At 46.5% G+C, this 16980-nt stretch overlaps 5 protein-coding genes across 5 annotated transcripts; 3 read left to right on the plus strand and 2 right to left on the minus strand.

Annotated features, from left to right (window-relative positions):
* Window positions 1-4424: 4424 nt before the first annotated feature.
* Window positions 4425-5705, plus strand: CH63R_02572 (Acyltransferase; the record flags this gene model as incomplete). Its single annotated transcript, XM_018297547.1, has 4 exons — window positions 4425-4658; window positions 4703-4721; window positions 4798-4897; window positions 4964-5705. 4 exons carry the CDS (start codon window positions 4425-4427, stop codon window positions 5703-5705), a joined length of 1095 nt encoding a protein of 364 aa, XP_018162363.1.
* A 410-nt stretch (window positions 5706-6115) lies between these two features.
* Window positions 6116-7139, minus strand: CH63R_02573 (PHO system negative regulator; the record flags this gene model as incomplete). The annotated part of the gene is made up of 2 exons (XM_018297548.1): window positions 6116-7012; window positions 7071-7139. The coding sequence occupies 2 exons, from the start codon at window positions 7137-7139 to the stop codon at window positions 6116-6118; spliced, it is 966 nt and encodes a 321-aa protein (XP_018162364.1).
* A 1242-nt stretch (window positions 7140-8381) lies between these two features.
* On the plus strand, window positions 8382-10571 carry CH63R_02574 (Heat shock protein; the record flags this gene model as incomplete). Its single annotated transcript, XM_018297549.1, has 4 exons — window positions 8382-9036; window positions 9193-9407; window positions 9485-9617; window positions 9670-10571. The coding sequence occupies 4 exons, from the start codon at window positions 8382-8384 to the stop codon at window positions 10569-10571; spliced, it is 1905 nt and encodes a 634-aa protein (XP_018162365.1).
* Window positions 10572-11308: 737 nt separating this feature from the next.
* CH63R_02575 (Poly polymerase) lies at window positions 11309-13593 on the plus strand (the record flags this gene model as incomplete). The annotated part of the gene is made up of 5 exons (XM_018297550.1): window positions 11309-11454; window positions 11528-12269; window positions 12333-13008; window positions 13103-13214; window positions 13269-13593. The coding sequence occupies 5 exons, from the start codon at window positions 11309-11311 to the stop codon at window positions 13591-13593; spliced, it is 2001 nt and encodes a 666-aa protein (XP_018162366.1).
* Window positions 13594-14314: 721 nt separating this feature from the next.
* On the minus strand, window positions 14315-16152 carry CH63R_02576 (Misato Segment II myosin-like domain-containing protein; the record flags this gene model as incomplete). The annotated part of the gene is made up of 5 exons (XM_018297551.1): window positions 14315-14582; window positions 14647-15218; window positions 15284-15725; window positions 15819-16018; window positions 16081-16152. 5 exons carry the CDS (start codon window positions 16150-16152, stop codon window positions 14315-14317), a joined length of 1554 nt encoding a protein of 517 aa, XP_018162367.1.
* Window positions 16153-16980: the final 828 nt, after the last annotated feature.

Consider the following 16980-nt stretch of genomic DNA (forward strand, 5'->3'; position numbering starts at 1 on the left):
ATAGATATAACTGTTGGATTCGTTGAAAAAAGAGGATTCGAGAGGTGGTCTTTTTGTCGTTATAGGGTGCTTGTTGGTAAAGTTGATGTCGGAAAGGTTGGATAGGAGAAATTGAGGTTATTTCGTATATATAGGCCTTTTTCGCTAAAGCTTTCACCAGCCAGACAGTAGGCCAGTTGGCTTAGTAGTCTAGTCAACTGCTAAGTTAACTCAATTGATTGACTACCAATTGAGAGGCCTTGGGTTCAATTCCAGCTTGAGGCAAAAAGTAAAAAATCCTTTGTTGGTTGGATTATAAAGAAACCAATAGGTTAGGTTGGTTGTTGGTTGTTGGTTGTTGATATATCGTCCGGAGCTGTAGTGACGTAAAATATAGCAAGGTGTATAACTTGCTTAGTAAGACAATCCCTCTATTCTGCAGAATATGGATTGCAAGGTATGGATTGTAAAAGGTCCAAGGTTAATTCCGTAAAATTCCCTTAGCCAATGTGGTACGTCCCCTGGCAAGGTTGAGTTTTTGTTAAAATAAAATAACTAAGTTAAAAACTTAGTTAGGAAGAGAAGTCTAAATAGACTTAGAGGTATAAAAGAGTAGTTATAAAGATATCCTTTCTTATAGGTGCAAAGCTGGGCTCATAACCAATAAGAATAGGGCAGAAGAGATAAGATAGGATATCTTATATAAGAATAAGATAAGGTGTAGGCAGAAAGGTTGTATATTGCTTGTATGCATCAGGTCTAAAGTCTAAGGTAAAATAGAAGGGAAATTCCCTTTATTTATACTTCTTGCCTAAGGGATAAAATCCTAGATTATTAATCTATATTATTACATGTTATTATAGGTTATTATATGTAAAAATACGCTTATAGTATAGTGTATTTATCTGGTATGAAGGGTTGAAGTCCTTGGTATGAAGGGTTGGACTGGAATGCCTTACTAGTCTATATGTAGACTAGTATGCCTGTAAATCCTTATATACAAGGTATACAGATAAATAATACACTAATCTATAGCTAAAATTATAAGGATTCTAAATATAAAAACCGTTTACTTATATCTCTTTTAGTTATAGAGATATATGCAATTAAGCATATAGGTATTTTTATTAATAAGCTTCTTTATTCTTAGTTTTTATTATTGTACAGAATATAGAGGTATATTTTAGCTAGAGTAGTATTAAGAGTACTTTAGAGGTAATATAATTACTATTATTAAAATAAGCTATAGTTAAGATAAATAATAAAAATAATATATTAAAAATAGCCTTATAGGCCCTTTATATTAAAGTAAAATCTCTATTATAGTATATTTACTACTTACTAATCTCTCTATTACTCCTATTATTTACCTACCTCTTTACTTATTTACTACCTAAATATAATTCTATTAATAAAGTACTATTTTTAATTTAAATTAGATTAATAGTCTTTGCACTTAGTAGGTTAATAGTATTATTTTTACAATTATTATTATTATTAATATTAAAGTATTAATTTTAAAAGTTATTAGGGAGTAATTAATTTAGTTAGAGGCTTAGTAATAAAATTAGGCTTAGCTCTAGAGGTAAGAATATAAATAGTGCGTCTGTAAAGGTAGTTAATTAGTAGGTTGTTAATTAAGGGTATATATACTTCCTAAATCTCTCTTTTTTAATTAAGTAACTTTAAATAGTCCCTTTATTAACTTTAACTCCTTTAGTAATTTTATCCTCTTTAATAATTAGGCTACTAATATGTAATAATTTACTTAGTTACTTAAGTGCATTAGCTGCAATTAATAATTATTGCAATTACTTATAAAAGCCCTATATAGTAAGAAAATCCTTAATTAACTACTTTAGTAGTTTAATAAAGCTAATAAGTATACTTAACTCTAAAAAGTATACAATTAGTAATTACTAAATAATTATAAGGTTAAATGTAATTAATTTGAATTACTTAAGGGCCTTATTTATACTACTTTTACTTACTTATTAATTACCTTCTTAATTAATAAACTACTTAATAAATTTACTTACTTTAATTTGCCTACTTAATAGTAACTTCTCTTTGTATTGCAGTAGTAATAATAATAGTATTAGATTAGCCCTTCTTAATAGTATTTGCAGTAGTAGTTTAAGTAGTATTAAGTTAATTAGTTAATACTACTAAGGAGGAGGGAACTAGAGGTATTAAGGCTATTTTAATTAGCCTAACTCTCTACTACTACTAAAGAATAGGTTAACTACTGTATTTCCTACAGTATTATTACTTATTAGATATATTGTAGTTAATTTAATTAGCTAGCTTATAGTAGTCTTATTATTTATACTCTACTTTATTATACTCTTTACTCTACTTTTTACTATACTCTTTGCAGTATACTATTAAGTAAAGGCTACTATTATACTTAGTAGAGAGTTATTAATAGAGGTATTTAGTTACTACTTTAGTATTGCCTCTTACTATAATTTAAAGTTGTATAGTATAAGCTAAAAGTACTCCCTTTTAATAATAAAGTACTAATTAGTATTAGGGCTTTACCTACTACTATTATAATAACTTATTTAATTAGTATATTAATAATACTTTATTAGCTACTAAAATAACCTCTCTTTTAATTTTACGTATTTAATAATTTTATTAATTATTTTATTTAATATAGCCTTCTTTACCTTAAAGTGCAGAGAGTAACTATAAGGCTTTTGTAATAGTATTTTAGCTACTCTAGTTAGCTTATTTATAGCTACTACTATTTTTAACTGTACTAGAGTACTTAAGGCTAATATAATTATTCTAACTGTATATATAATTTTAATAGTAAAAAATATATTTAAAAAGTATTAATTAATTAACTTAAGTTACTTAGTAATAGTAGTTTATAGTAAGACTAGCTATTTGCTATTTATAGTACTAAAGTTATTATAAAAGTATATAATTAATATCTTTGTAGTTACCTTCCTTTTACTAAACTTAATTAATATTTATCTCTTTCTTAAGTAGTATTACTCTTAAAGTTAGCTTTAAATATAATTCCTTATCTCCTTTAATAATTACTTATTCTATTATATAGCTATAATATTACTAGCTAATAATATTTTTAGCTACTATACAATTTAAAAAGAGTAGATAATTAGTACTAATACTATACTAAGAAACTAGAGCTTAATTAAGAAGTATATATTTACTTTATAAAGCTTAAGAGGTAAAAGTGCAGCTATATTTTATTATTACTATAAGGGTAATAAAGTATGCAACTATAGAGCCTGCAATAGAGTCTTAAAGGGAGTTTTAAATAAATTATTAAGAGTATTAAATTATATAGTTATTTTGCAATTATTAGAGTCTTTAATAACTTTAAAGTAGCTATAAGTATAGTCTTTATTAATTATATTATTTTTGAAGCCTTAAGACTTTTACTATTTTGTACTCTTTTTGTAGTCTTTATTAATTATATTATTTTTGCAGCTCTAAGACTTTTACTATTTTATACTCTTTTTATAGTTTTTATTAATTGTATTATTTTTATAGTCTTTATTAATTATATTAACTTTATAGTTTTTATTACTTATATTAACTTTATAGTCTTAAGACTTTTACTACTTTATACTCCTTTCTATAATTTTCTTTATTACCTTACTTACTGCAATTAGTCTCTTTATTATTAATATAATTAATTTTAGCTTTACTTATAGTAATAATTACTTAATAATAATTCTTATTTAACTACTTAATAGCTTATTAGTAAATAGATTTCTTAATAGTATTATAATAATAATTGTAGTATATATAGTCTTATATACTTAAGTACTATTAGCTAGTAGTACTAGAGATAGCTCCTCTATATTACTAGCTGTAGCTGCAGTAGTATTAAGCTATTATTTTAGTAGTATTCTATTATTATTATTAGTTAATTAAAGCTATTTAGATATTTAAATATATGCAAAGTGCAGCCTTTTTGTAAGGTTACCCCCCTCTAGCTAGCCCTAGCTAGGGGTAGTGTGTGAAATCTGGCGATCTTGCTGACTATGCACAGACGCATTATTTAATTACGAATGCTGCCAACGCAACGGACTGTACCAGCTCCAGGTAAACTCTTAGCGAAATAACTGTCATAGAGTGGTCCACCCGTTTGTTGAGGCGCGGAAGCATTTTTCTATCTGTCGGGTATCGTTTCCATCGACAAGCCCCCAGAGAGCCAATGGCCTCTGCTGCCCTCTGCTGCCCTCTCCTGCTATTATTACATGGTGCTTATTCTGGAGAAGCAGAGGAAAACAAAATTGCACCTCGTCATTGATCTAAAGTGGTGGGATTCATACCGCGCGGGTGGTCGGCCCAATCACCAACCTACCTAGTCTCTTATTCTCATTCAATTTTCTCTCCCTGCCGTTCGTTTTACCAAGGCGCATTGAACAGCGAGTCTGCCTTTTTACCCGAATAGAAGCATGGCCGCCTCAGAAGCACGGCCGGATCAGCCGAGTCTGCCCTGGCGGATGACATCGGCGGCCATCATGAGCCTCACCGGCGCCATTTCCCGAGCCTTTCTGCATGGCCTCAATGATGTCCAGACCGAAGGCCTTCCTCAATTCCTGGAGGTATTGGACAAGCGTCGAGCCGAGGTCCCCCAGCGTGGTCTCATTACCGGTACGGCCACAAGTTCTCACTTCTTTATGTACCCAGTACCAACGAGACCATGGCTGACTGCTTTTCTTACCGGCTGCAGTCTCAAACCACATTAGCGTGTGAGTTTCTTACATTGCATCATGCCTGCCTTGTTGTGGACGCGTCAAGCTAACGCATCTCGGACTCATAGCTTAGATGATCCTCTGATATGGGGTGCGTTACCACTCAAGTACAATTCAGTACCGTCGAGCGCTCGATGGGGTCTTGGTGCCCATGACATTTGCTTCAAGAATGGGTATTTGACGTTGCCCTTCCCTCATGTCTCTAGATGTTGGATCGACCTCCTCTGACGCTGGTCTAGCTTCTTCAAGTCCTTCTTTAGTCTCGGTCAGGTTTTGCCGACATATCGCATGCTTCATTCGCCAAATGGTGGTCTCTTTCAGCCGACAATGGCACAGGCGATCCGCCTCGTCTCGGGTCCTGGAGCCCTGTTTCCCTTAAAAATAGCCTTCCGTGCTGGTAACAACGAGGTTTTCGCCTCGCCTGCATATTACCGTAACAACCACAACGCGTGGGTTCACGTGTTCCCGGAAGGATGTGTGCACCAACATCCCCAGCGGACTCTCCGATACTTCAAATGGGGAGTCTCGCGGTTAATCCTTGAATCCGACCCGGCGCCTCAGCTCGTCCCTATCTTCATTGACGGCTTCTCAGACATCATGCCCGAAGACAGACACTGGCCACGATGGGCTCCGCGCATTGGTGCCAAGATCCGTGTCATCTACGGCGAGGCCCTTGAGGTAGGTGACGCATTTAAGGAGCAGCGATCTAGGTGGAAGAGCATGGTTCAAAAAGAAGAGAAGGCCCTGGGCAAGCGACTGGATGCCGGCGAAGTACCTGAGTCGCTGAAAGACCACCCTGAGGCCATCCAGCTACGGATAGAAGTCGCCAAGACCGTCAGGGACATGGTGCAGGAATTGAGACTGCGGGCGGGCTATCCTCAGGATGACCCGGCGTTTGCTCTTGCCGAGACGTGGGAGCGCGACCCTAAGAAGAAGCAGTATAAAAGTCCAGTGGATGACGGTTTGGTTCACAAGGAATGATAGGGACATCGTTTCTTGTCTAGATGCGTGTTAGATGATAGTCCACGGAAACAGTGCGCCACGTGTACGTGTATAATCTTTTACCCCTTTGTAAACCACCATGTAGATTCGTAGCATAGGCTTTGATGTGCATTCATTACTACTTCTGTGCGCTTTTCATAACAACTACAATCATCCCATAGTTATTCACACTCATCATCCAGCATTAAACCAACCGCAATATACAGGAACTCCCGAAATGCCCCTTTGTTAAGAGCTTGCCAATGTTGGCATGTTCTCGTCATGATGAGTTGACTCCTCGCTGTCGGTGCGGATGATCCATCGTCGTACTCCTATTCGCGTAACACCGAAAACCACAAAAAATGGATGGCCGCTTAGTCACATGCGGAAGCAGCGCGCCTCTAGAAAGGTCAGTACGTCTCGTAAGACCCCTGTCCGGGGTACGCTCTAGCCTGTGCTTGCAAGGTTTGCTGCTGGTGCTGCTGCATGACAATGTCGTTGAACCAAGGATGCTTAAGGGCTTCGTGCGCGCTGATGCGTAGTTCAGGGCGTAGCTGGAGCATCCGCTGGAGCAGATCGATGCCTGTGGGATCGATCTGTGGGAGGATCTGGCGAAGATCTTGGGTGGCGTACATCTGGAAGGTTGGCTTGTACTCAGGAAACTGGGTAATGCCAGTCCAGGTACGCTCGGTGGGTGTTCCCATAATGCGGAAAATCCGGATGATCTGGTCCTCGTTCGTTGTGCCAGGGAACAATGGTCGACCAGTGTACATCTCCGCCATAATGCATCCCGCAGACCAGATATCGATGCTTGTGTTGTACGTTCTGCTTCCAAGAAGAACGTCCGGTGCACGATACCAGAGCGTAACAACCTCGTTCGAAAAGGTGTTCACAGGAATGCCGAAGGCGCGGGCTAGTCCAAAGTCGCCAAGCTTGAGCTGTCCCTTGCCGTTGATCAAGAGATTCTGTGGCTTCAGGTCTCGGTGCAGCACCCTGTTCTGATGGCAAAAATCAATGCCTCTCAAGAGTTGGTACATGAAAGATTTGATCTGGTGCGGCTTCAAGGCGCCCCTGTCGCCATGGGTGTCCATATACTTCTTCAAGTCCCCATCCATATACTCGAAGACCAACATCAACTTGTTCTCGGTGTGGATGACATCGTGAAGGGCGACAATGTTCTCGTGCTTGAGCTCCTTCATAAGGGAGATCTCCCGAATCGCAGTTGAGGGTGTGCCCTCTTCCGAGTCCAGGTGAATTTCCTTCAGCGCAACAAGCTCTCCTGTTTGCCGGTTTCGACCTTTGAAGACCTGAAAATGGGCAGTCAGACTTGAGAATTGAAGCGAAGAGTGGGAAAGAAAAACGTACAGTCGCGTATGTGCCCTCGCCGAGCTTCTCGAGCTGCTGGAACGAGCTCGGGTGTCTCTTGCCGTCCATGTCTGCTGATGTTTGCGAGGAACGTCGTCTGAAAGATGGACTGATTTCCCGTTGTCTGCTTCCCTTCACAGATACCAGCTGTTTCTGTGTTGAAGGCGAAGAAGAGGTAAGTCGTCAAGAACTTTTTTATTTTTATTTATTTTTAATGGTCGCGAAGCCTCGAGGGATGGCGGCCGAAGGCTGTTCTGAGGGGTTAGGGGCTGCGCTGACAATAAGTCAAAGTTCCGGATGCGGTGCTGGACAAGTCAAGTCTTCGCGTCGTCGTCGTCGTCGTCGTCGTCGTCGCCGTTGTCAACGGTTTGAGCGATTGAGCTACAAAGTGATGGCGCGATGAAACGGATTGAGTGGGAATGCGAGTGATGCGAGCAATGTTTGGCGCGTTGAACTTGTGATGAATGCGAAGTGGGGAGGCGGCGTGGTTGGGTGGATACAGCACCGCGGGGTTTACCTGAGGATTAGATGTACCCGCCTCACTGAACTGAGACTACCTACCTAGCAGGTACTCGCTCCACCCCAGACAAGACACAACAACGCAATGTGCAGTTCTTTCCCGAAGTTTGGGGCGAGGCGGTACCTATCAGCATGTCACTGAGGGTACTTAGGCGCCATGAATTTAATGCTATTGGGAGAAGACAAAAGACGGCAGGAGAAGACAGAATGAAGCTCGGTATCTGTACGCATTGGGGATTGATGGTTTACCGGGGGTTTTCCAATAACACACCACCAAATGTCCAGTGAACAGGTGTGGTAGGAGGCAGGTACCGACTAACTACTTAAATGGACACCCGATTATCCAGGAGACACAAAAGTCTGAACGGGCCCTGGTGCATCTTCATTCACCACTGCGTCAAACCTTCCCTGCGCTCACCGAGGCGGCGAAGCCTGAAATATCTACCCAGATTACCTAGAGAGTCCTCCAGTGTCCCCTCACTGCCCCCCCAGGATACCCACTCGCACCCCGCACTAGTACGAAAAGGGTCACTGGACCTCTTATCATCTCACTTCCTGACCTCCCAGGAACCTTATCATTCGTTTCCTACACAAGTACTTAGTTCCCATCCCATCCCACCTCGACATAAGCATCACCTTTACCCCGGCCTCACGTACGCCTTCCCCAACTGCATACATAGATGCCAGGTCGACCATACAACTTACCTCCACCTACATATGTGAAACGTTTTCCACAGTCCAATCCTCTGACCGCCTCAATTATTCCCGAACTGATGATACCCTCGTTTCGACATGCGACCTTTACCCGGCAGCACCGCGTTCCCGGGGACTCCTTCCTCGAGTGACGGAGCCTCCGATTGCCTCGCTTCCGCTTCACAGTCTACCGCCGCCCATATGTCTTTCATTCTCACCGACGAAGCCACAATAGACTCTTCACTTGCACCCCAATACCTTCCTCTCCGGACGCGCGACCAGCGCAAACACGCCATCCACACCGTACCTGGCGACATCAGTGCCCCGAACCGTGAACTCGGTACTGCTTCGCCTGCAACAGCCTCTCGTTCCACGCCTACGTTGCAGCCTCGTGACAGCACGCCACCTCGATCAGTTCCTGCGACAAACACATCGCCGGCAAGGGTGCATACCCCTCCACCTATTGCATCTCAACCCATGACGCCAATACTGTACGGCGTGTCTGGACCCTGTTCCGCTATTAGCAGTTCGTCATCCCGGCGCAACTCCTTGGTAGGGTCGCTATCCGAATATCAAGAAAGCTTCGTCATGAGCGCATTTGGGTCTTCAGAGCCTGGTCAACCCCAGAGTTCGTACGTCGGCGAAGGCGCTCAGCAGTTCATCATGCCCACCATCAACGTCCCTAGCCGGAGACCCTTCACAGAAACAGGGAAGAGTCTCGGGAGGCTCAAACTCCTCATGGCTGGCAGGTCAGGTACGGTCTACCGATTGTCAGTATGCTTGGATTAAGTACTGACCAAGTCGGGTCCTCCAGGTCTAGGGAAAACGGCACTGATCCGAGCCATAACACATTCTTGCTCCCACATTGTACATGTTGACTCTACCATCCCGATTGCAATGGCATCCACAGGCTTGCTACCAGGGAACGCGCTCCCGAGTGATCCTCCCATTGGCCAGGGAACTTTCCAGATAACTGAGACGTTCGCCAGTACCAAGCCGTATCCACCTTGGTGGAAGGGATCGGTTCAAGGCAGTTTCATGTCCAGCTCTACCAGTACCGATGACACGATATTAGATAGGAATGTTTGTCTGGTGGACACGCCAGGTTATCAGGAAACATGTCGAGTACGTTGTGCAAGCTGTCCGTCGTATTTTGGCATTGCATCAAGCTAACAGAACAGCCTACGGAAACGGTTAACCAGGTGTCGCAATACGTCGAATCCCATCTTCAGAAGAATCGTCTTAACGGTTTGGAGGACTCGGATGTCTTGAAAACGATTGGTGGAAGCGGTGGCTTGCTCGTTGATGCCGTGCTCTACACGATACCCAGCTCAGGTAAGGCATGTTTCCCAAGCCCTGGTTAAGCAGTGCCTGACGAGGAGCACAGGCCTTACCTCGACAGATTTCCAGTACATTCGTCAACTGGAGTCACTTACGAATGTTCTTCCACTCGTCGCGCACGCTGACGTGCTGACATCGGAGCAAATCACGGAAAGCAAGGAGCGCATCGCAAAGCAACTCACTGAGGCAGGCATTAGGTTGTTCACTTTCGCTCCCCCGGCTTCCAACCGAGACGAACCAGACATATATGCGATATCGAGCAAGTTAGGGTTGGATCTTGATGTCATGGATGCCAGTCTGCTAATGGGTTCCGAATACGTGCAACCTCTTGTGCCGACTGACCTCTCGCGTTTGTTGGAAAGTATATTCAGTGTCGATGGGGCAACGTGGCTCCGACATGCTGCTGCAACGAAGCTTCTGAGCTGGCGCCTCCGCCACCCCAGGACCAGTATCAGCTCTACTGGCCTCACATTACATCCAGAGGGGCATGTGGATAGGCGACTACTTCGCACTCAGACTGGTTCTTTGACGCCTCTCGCCACAAGCCTGGTGCCGCGCTATGCTCATCACGAGGAGCGGTTCTGTCGAATACAATTCACAGACTGGGCAGCTGACTTACAACGCAGCTTAGCCAATGAGAGGGTAGTTCAGGAGAGGACTGCGCGGGCGCAGGCAGCTACATGGATGGGAGAAGCGTTGCGTGGTGGGCTGGGCGATGAGGCAAACGAGGCCATGGCATTGACGCGAACCCGAGGACGACGAGATCATCAACGGCCCTTCAACAGGAGACACAGCACAGGCTCAACTCAAAATTGGGCGCTAGCGAGGCATCAAGACCCCCTGGGCTTACTACAACTCAAGGCCGATTTTAGATGGCAGGGCTGGAACACCTTAGAGATGGTTGGCGGCCTTGGACTTCTCGGAGGCTTGGCGTGGCTGCTCGTCTGAGAGTCCACGTGACTAACACCTCGGTTGACTTTGAGGGCGAGCAGAGGCCGGAGGCGACCATCAGGAATAGGGCAGCATCGAGTAAGCGATGTGCAGAACTTAACATCACGGTTACCGCAGGTGGTGTGTCACGGATGGACGATAGTGAATTACTATATGATTAAAGCATCTGGAAAGAGAAGTGTAGGTATTCCTACGTAGTTTTTCACCTGCTGGCATTCCAATTTCTGTCAACCATCCTCAAGTACCAAGACTGCACTGCACCCTGCTTGTTTGCAGTAGGTATCTGCGGTACCTGTTTTGGTTGTATGTGTGCACGGGCCTGTTACTCTCGGTTGGCCATAAGTGAGTGACGCCTCAGCCAATTGATACCAATATCGTATTCTGATTGGATAACTGATAACTGCCTACCTAGTGTAGCTCCTGACGCGCGCGCGCCTTCTCAGCAGTACCTTTCCCGACTTCGAAGCCTCATGTCCCAGTCAGCGGTAAACTGTCAGGCTTTGTTCAGCGCTTGCTACTTCGGCTGAGGCTTAGACATCAGACCCCCTCTGCCTTTGGGGCAGCCTTCACTTTTCATCAACAGCTGCCTCTTGTCCCTTTTCCTTTCCTTTTGGCCTCAGTCTCTGTCGCTTCTCGTCATCTGGCCAGGTGCCTCAAACTCTTTTACCCACCGACAGGCTCATTCTTTACGGATTTCCTCTCGACTCGGCCCCGTCTCCAGGCAATCGCCCATCATGGCTAGCGAGGAAAGACCATTGGGCGTGACGCCGCCCATCTCCTCCGCCCTCCCAACCGAAGCAGAGAACCATGCGATGCAGACCCTTATCGACGAGCTTCGGAGGCAGAACACCTTTGAGAGCCCTGCAGACACCCAAAAAAGGCAAATGCCCTCGTACAATCCACGCACACCACTCCAATGTTCTTCATGCTGACCTTTTCGTGGTCGAATACAGGGAAAAGGTTCTTGAGCATCTTGCGCGGATATGCGACGAGTTCGTCAAACGAGTGGCCCGGGAACGGGAAAAGGGCAACGACGCCCTCATCAGAGATGCCAGGGGCAAGATCTTTACCTACGGCAGCTACCGCTTGGGTGTTTATGGCCCAGGCTCCGATATCGATACCCTTGTCGTCGCCCCGAAATACGTTACCCGCGCCGACTATTTCGAGATCTTCCCCGACCTGCTCAAGGAGATGGCCCCTCCCGGCGCCATCACAGACATGGCTGTTGTTGCCGACGCTTTCGTTCCCATTATTAAGTTCGAATTTTCCGGCATCAGCATCGACCTGATCTTCTCCCGCATTGCCATGCTTAAGCAGTTGCCCAAGGACTTCAACGTTCAGGATTCCGGTCTGTTGCGAGGTCTCGATGAAGCAGAGCTGCGATCCCTCAACGGCACTCGGGTGACAGACGAGATCCTTAGTCTTGTTCCCGAGCAAGCTACTTTCAAGTTAGCCCTGCGCGCCATCAAGCTTTGGGCACAGCGACGTGCCATCTACGCCAACATCATGGGATTCCCCGGCGGTGTGGCATGGGCCATGTTAGTTGCCCGTGTCTGTCAATTGTACCCGAAAGCAGCAAGCTCCGTCATTGTCAACAAGTTCTTCCACATCATGCGCCGCTGGCCGTGGCCTCAGCCGGTCCTTCTCAAGCAGGTCGAGGGCGGTCCCCTCCAAGTCCGCGTTTGGAATCCCAAGGTTGGTTCACGCTACGCCCTCGGCCCTGGGCCTGGTTGTCTGTCCACTAATCTTCGGCTGTAGCTCTACAAGGGTGACCAGTTTCATCTTATGCCCGTCATTACCCCCGCCTACCCCTCCATGTGCGCCACTTACAACATCACACGATCGGCCATGACTGTCATACAGCAAGAACTGCAACGAGGTTGCGATATTACAGACGCTATCATGTTGGGCAGAAACCCATGGAGCGACCTCTTTGTCAAGCATACGTTCTTCACCCAGGGATACAAGTACTACATCTCTGTCATCACTTCCAGCACAGATAAGGAAGCCCACAAGGTTTGGTCGGGCTACGTGGAGTCTAAAGTGCGCGTCTTGGTTCAAGGTCTGGAGCAGCATCAGTCGATAGCGTTGGCCCATGCGTTCAACAAAGGGTACGAACGCCGACACAGGTGCGCCAATGAGACAGAGGTTCATCAAGTCCAAGCTGGGAACATGTCCTTCCTGGTCAAAGATGGCGAGGTTCACGACACAAGTTCGGTCAAAGTCGAGACGGAGGCGGGGTTGAATAACATGCCCGTGCTCAAGTCTGGACCGGCGGAAACGACCCTAGGGATTAAAGAGGAAACGGAACCGGCTGACATCAAGCAAGAGATGTCATCAGCTGCCAACCTCAAGGCGGAGAAAGAGGACCATTCTGTTCCGGCAATCGACGTTTTCACCACCACACACTACATAGGACTGACACTGAGTGAAGGTAGGTTTTCGCACACGATACTATGGCTGGTAGTCGGCTTTATCTGGATCCACTTCCAGCGCGGACTGCATTCGGAACAAAGCTAACTATTCAGGCGCGAAATCGCTCGACTTGTCCTATCAAGTCGACAACTTCAAGTCACTGTGTACGACATGGGAGAAATACGATCCCACGTTGAACTGCCTGGCCGTCCAACACGTGCGAAGGTAGGCTGGACGAGTTCGCCAGTTCTTTGACCATGTTGGCTAAAAAGGCAGCAGTTTCAACCTTCCCGACGATGTTTTTGAGCCGGGCGAGAAGAAACCCCAGAAACCTCAAAAGAGGCAAGCAAATGCGAACGGCTCGGCACAGATCAAAAAACGAAGCGCTTCAGAGGTACTGCATGCTTGGTCTAAGCTCACGGTCACGCCCGAGGGCTCTTCACGAGGCGACCGAAACCCCCAGGCTGACAGATTGCATAGGAAAATCAACAGCCGCCGGCCAAGCGCCAACAGGCTTCCGTTACGGCTGCTGGCTGAGCATCCTTCGGGGACGCCCCACCCCATACACTTCTGCTTCGAGACCGCACAGGATCCCAGCATTTGACATGTGGCCATCACGTCGTCGTGGTGTTTTGCAGCCATGGCAACGTATTCGTTTGCCTCTGATCTGCTGACCGACAGGTAAACTTACAAGATTGCTGTTCCAATCCAGCTTGGCCTGACGAAAGCAATTGACCACTTGGCAAGAAGTAGGTGCTGCCACCATGCCGGTCCGAGACCTTTTGAGTCTCTTCCACAGGCGGCTGTTGAGCGAAAGACAAGCAAAACAACAAAAATAAAAAGACCTAGTACGTATTGTGGACTTTTTGGTAGGTTGCTTTCGGAGATTTGCTCGCTCTGAGCGACCTGGGAAGAGCAGAGACTACTAAAGAGCAATTCAGGGACGTCGCTGGCATCTAAAAGGATTGCAAAGGAGCATGCACTTTGCATGCACGGCAAATCTATTCTTTACTTTGCCTGACCGGACCGACTTCGCAACCCTTTTGAGGTCAATTGTACATTAGATGTCTTAATGCTTAGAGGAATAGACTCTACCCTATCCCAATCCTCTGCTTTGCTCCCATCTGACATCCCCGCGGCTGTTTGACGCTCGCCGTATAACATCCACGTCGCTGTAAAGTGGGCATGAGATGATACCAGAAGCATTTTAGCGCCAGATGATGCTGCCGTCCAGTAAATGTAGTCGTCATCCTCTGGTTTTGCTGGTGATTCAGCATTGTCGGGCGACTTGCTCAATTTGCGTCGGTGGACAGACAGACATTCAGTCAGTCGTCTTCATCATCGCTACCGCTGGACCATCCTTCACGGTACGCCTCGGCAAGGTCAGCCAGCTCATTGCTGATGTCCTCTCGGTCCTCGACCCCAATAGAAGATGAAACAGCTGTACGCAAAGCTTTCAATGCTGCTGATAGAGATGTGTCCGTGGAAAGGCTGGTCTTGACGCCAAAAGTTTCGGTGGAAAGCTCGCCGTTGCTGTCAAGGTAGATTTCTGGGAAACTGTCGAGCATGGGAAAACCCTTATCCGTATAGTATCTGTTGTTACGAGTCAGCAACGAGCATTGTGGCCATGTCGGCAACTGATGTAAAGTCAAATCACCTCTGGGTGCTGTTCTCCACCAGTGCGGCTCTTGACCGTTGTCTGCCTTGATCCCCGTCATTCGAGCCTTGCGGCGTACCGCGAGTAGTTATCGCTTGACCGAAAAGGTGGGGTGTGCCTCCTCCGTCGTCTTTGTTTCGTCTTCCCGTCAACGGCTTCGCTCGCAAGATATCAAACAGGTCTGTGTCCAGTTTGAGATTCTCCATCTCCTCGTCCCCCTCAGATGCCTGCAATGTTCGAGCATTGTCCTCTAATTCCGAGGTAGGGCCCACGATGCTCATCTGCAGACGGCTCATGGTCTGCCGTCCACGTTGGTTCAGGCCACTGACCAGGTCGCTCAGTGTTGCTTGCAATCCGCTTCCATTGCTGCCGGAGTTGAGTCGAGAAGGAAAGCCTGCCGTCTCCATGGCAGTTCCTAACAAAGCAGTGGCGTGCCAGGGGGACTGGAGGTCCATGTTGATGTTGGAGCATAGCCGAGTCTGCGGGAGAGCCATAGGAACTAACATTGAGGCATGCTCGCACAAGTCCTTGATCGTCCTGGCCGTGTTGGCCATCTGGAGACGTCTTTGATCCTGTTTCAACATGTCAGCTAAGCCACAGGCATTTGAAGCTTGATGGACGACTCCGGTGTACTCACAATCCGTGCTGCAGGCACAGGAGTCTGCAAGCCCCACACCCAGATGGTGACCTTTCCGTACTCGTCCCGCAGACGCTCGACGTACTCGGTAGCAAAGCCTCCCCAAGCATCATCAATGGTTGTCACAATCTGAAATCCCTGCATCTGGTCGGCTTCCTCGACGAAGGGACGGAAGTCTCGGTCAACAATGTCATGCTCCTTGTCCAAGGTGTCGAAAAGCTCTCGACCCAGTGTCCACTTGTCGAAGGGTCTGATGGACGAGTTGAGCTCATAGTCGTAGAGCTGGTTGAGAGACTTTGGGTGATAGAAGCTGCGCGAGAAGTCGGACCAGTACCGCACGTCTGATGGGCTGAGCTTCGGCGCGGTGGTGCCAAGGTCAAGGCTCTGCTGGAAAGCGCTTGGTTCGACCTGCGGCTGTTTATGGACTTGAGGGGATCCTTTCCTAGGTTCGGGTTGTCATGTTAGTCCCCGTGGTTTTGATATTGGAAGCCTCACCATGAACGAGGGAGTCGGCTTGGGCAAAAGACAGACTGACCACAGATGAGCAGGTGCTCCTTCCTGGCTTGCGTCGTACAGGGCATTTATCTTGCGAAGCGAGCCGAAACCACCCTTGAGATCGTACACGACTGTACGAGGGAGGAATGTCTCGGAGCCGTCGAGTGCGACGCCCGGGCGCCAGTGGACGTTGTGGTTTACTGGGGACTCATCCTGATCCGAGTAGGTGAAGTAGGATTCCTGTTACGAATGTAAGAACGGGCCATGCCATGGGGGTTTTTTCTCTTTTGGACTTTGAGTACCTGAGTGTTCCAGAAATGGGTCGCTGTGTAGTTGCTCAACTGGCCTAGCTGGAGGGTGATGATTTCGTGCATGTTCTCTTCTTCTATCGCTTCTCTCTCTCTAACGTTGATGACCCGCTAGCGTCGACTGAAGTCTGATTAAAGCTTTCTTAAACCAGGGACACTCAAATAACATCTGACGAGCAGGGCGAGGCACGCGATGTAGTCGTTACCGTAGGTGGATAGATACTGGTCGGCCGGGGCCGCTTGTGGCCGTCAAAGTGAAGCCGAACATTTGATTTCCACAGCGGGGGTGGGGTCGGATCCAGACATGGATTGGGCTCGGTGTGACGGCATCGGGTCCGTCCTGACCGATTCGCAAATAGCGGATGCCGAAGGGCCCAGCCGCCGTCTGGTAGAAGGTACTCGGACGCACGCTCCCAACCCAAAACCAAGGGCCTCCTCCATGCGTCTTCTAAGTTCTTGTGATGGGACCCTGGTGCGAGACGAATACCCCATTCTGCAAGGGCGAAATGATGTTCACGCCTAGCGAAATAAGGGAGCAATGACATCGACGATAGAGCTATAGCGTGCCCTACCAAGTTCAACATTGGTAGGTTGTCGCACAGCAAAAACACCGGCTTTTTTATTTATTTATTTAAGGGAGTGGAGGGAGGGTAATGTGAGCACTAAGAGCAGATATCCATCCCTCTCCCCTTGATCGGGGTCCAATCGCAGTCCCAATCCGTCATCCTCAAGGCCATAAGGCGACAATGCGAACCCGAGCGTTGTGTTAACTCTGCTGCCTTGGCACGGGAAAGTTACCAGCCACGAGGAATGATCTTATTGTTTCGCGCCGTACATTTATCTCTCTGTCATCACAGGACGTGTAGATAGGAGTCGAGACAGACACACATCTAA

This window comes from Colletotrichum higginsianum, chromosome 2, assembly GCF_001672515.1.
Source record: "Colletotrichum higginsianum IMI 349063 chromosome 2, whole genome shotgun sequence".
NCBI lineage: Eukaryota > Fungi > Ascomycota > Sordariomycetes > Glomerellales > Glomerellaceae > Colletotrichum > Colletotrichum higginsianum.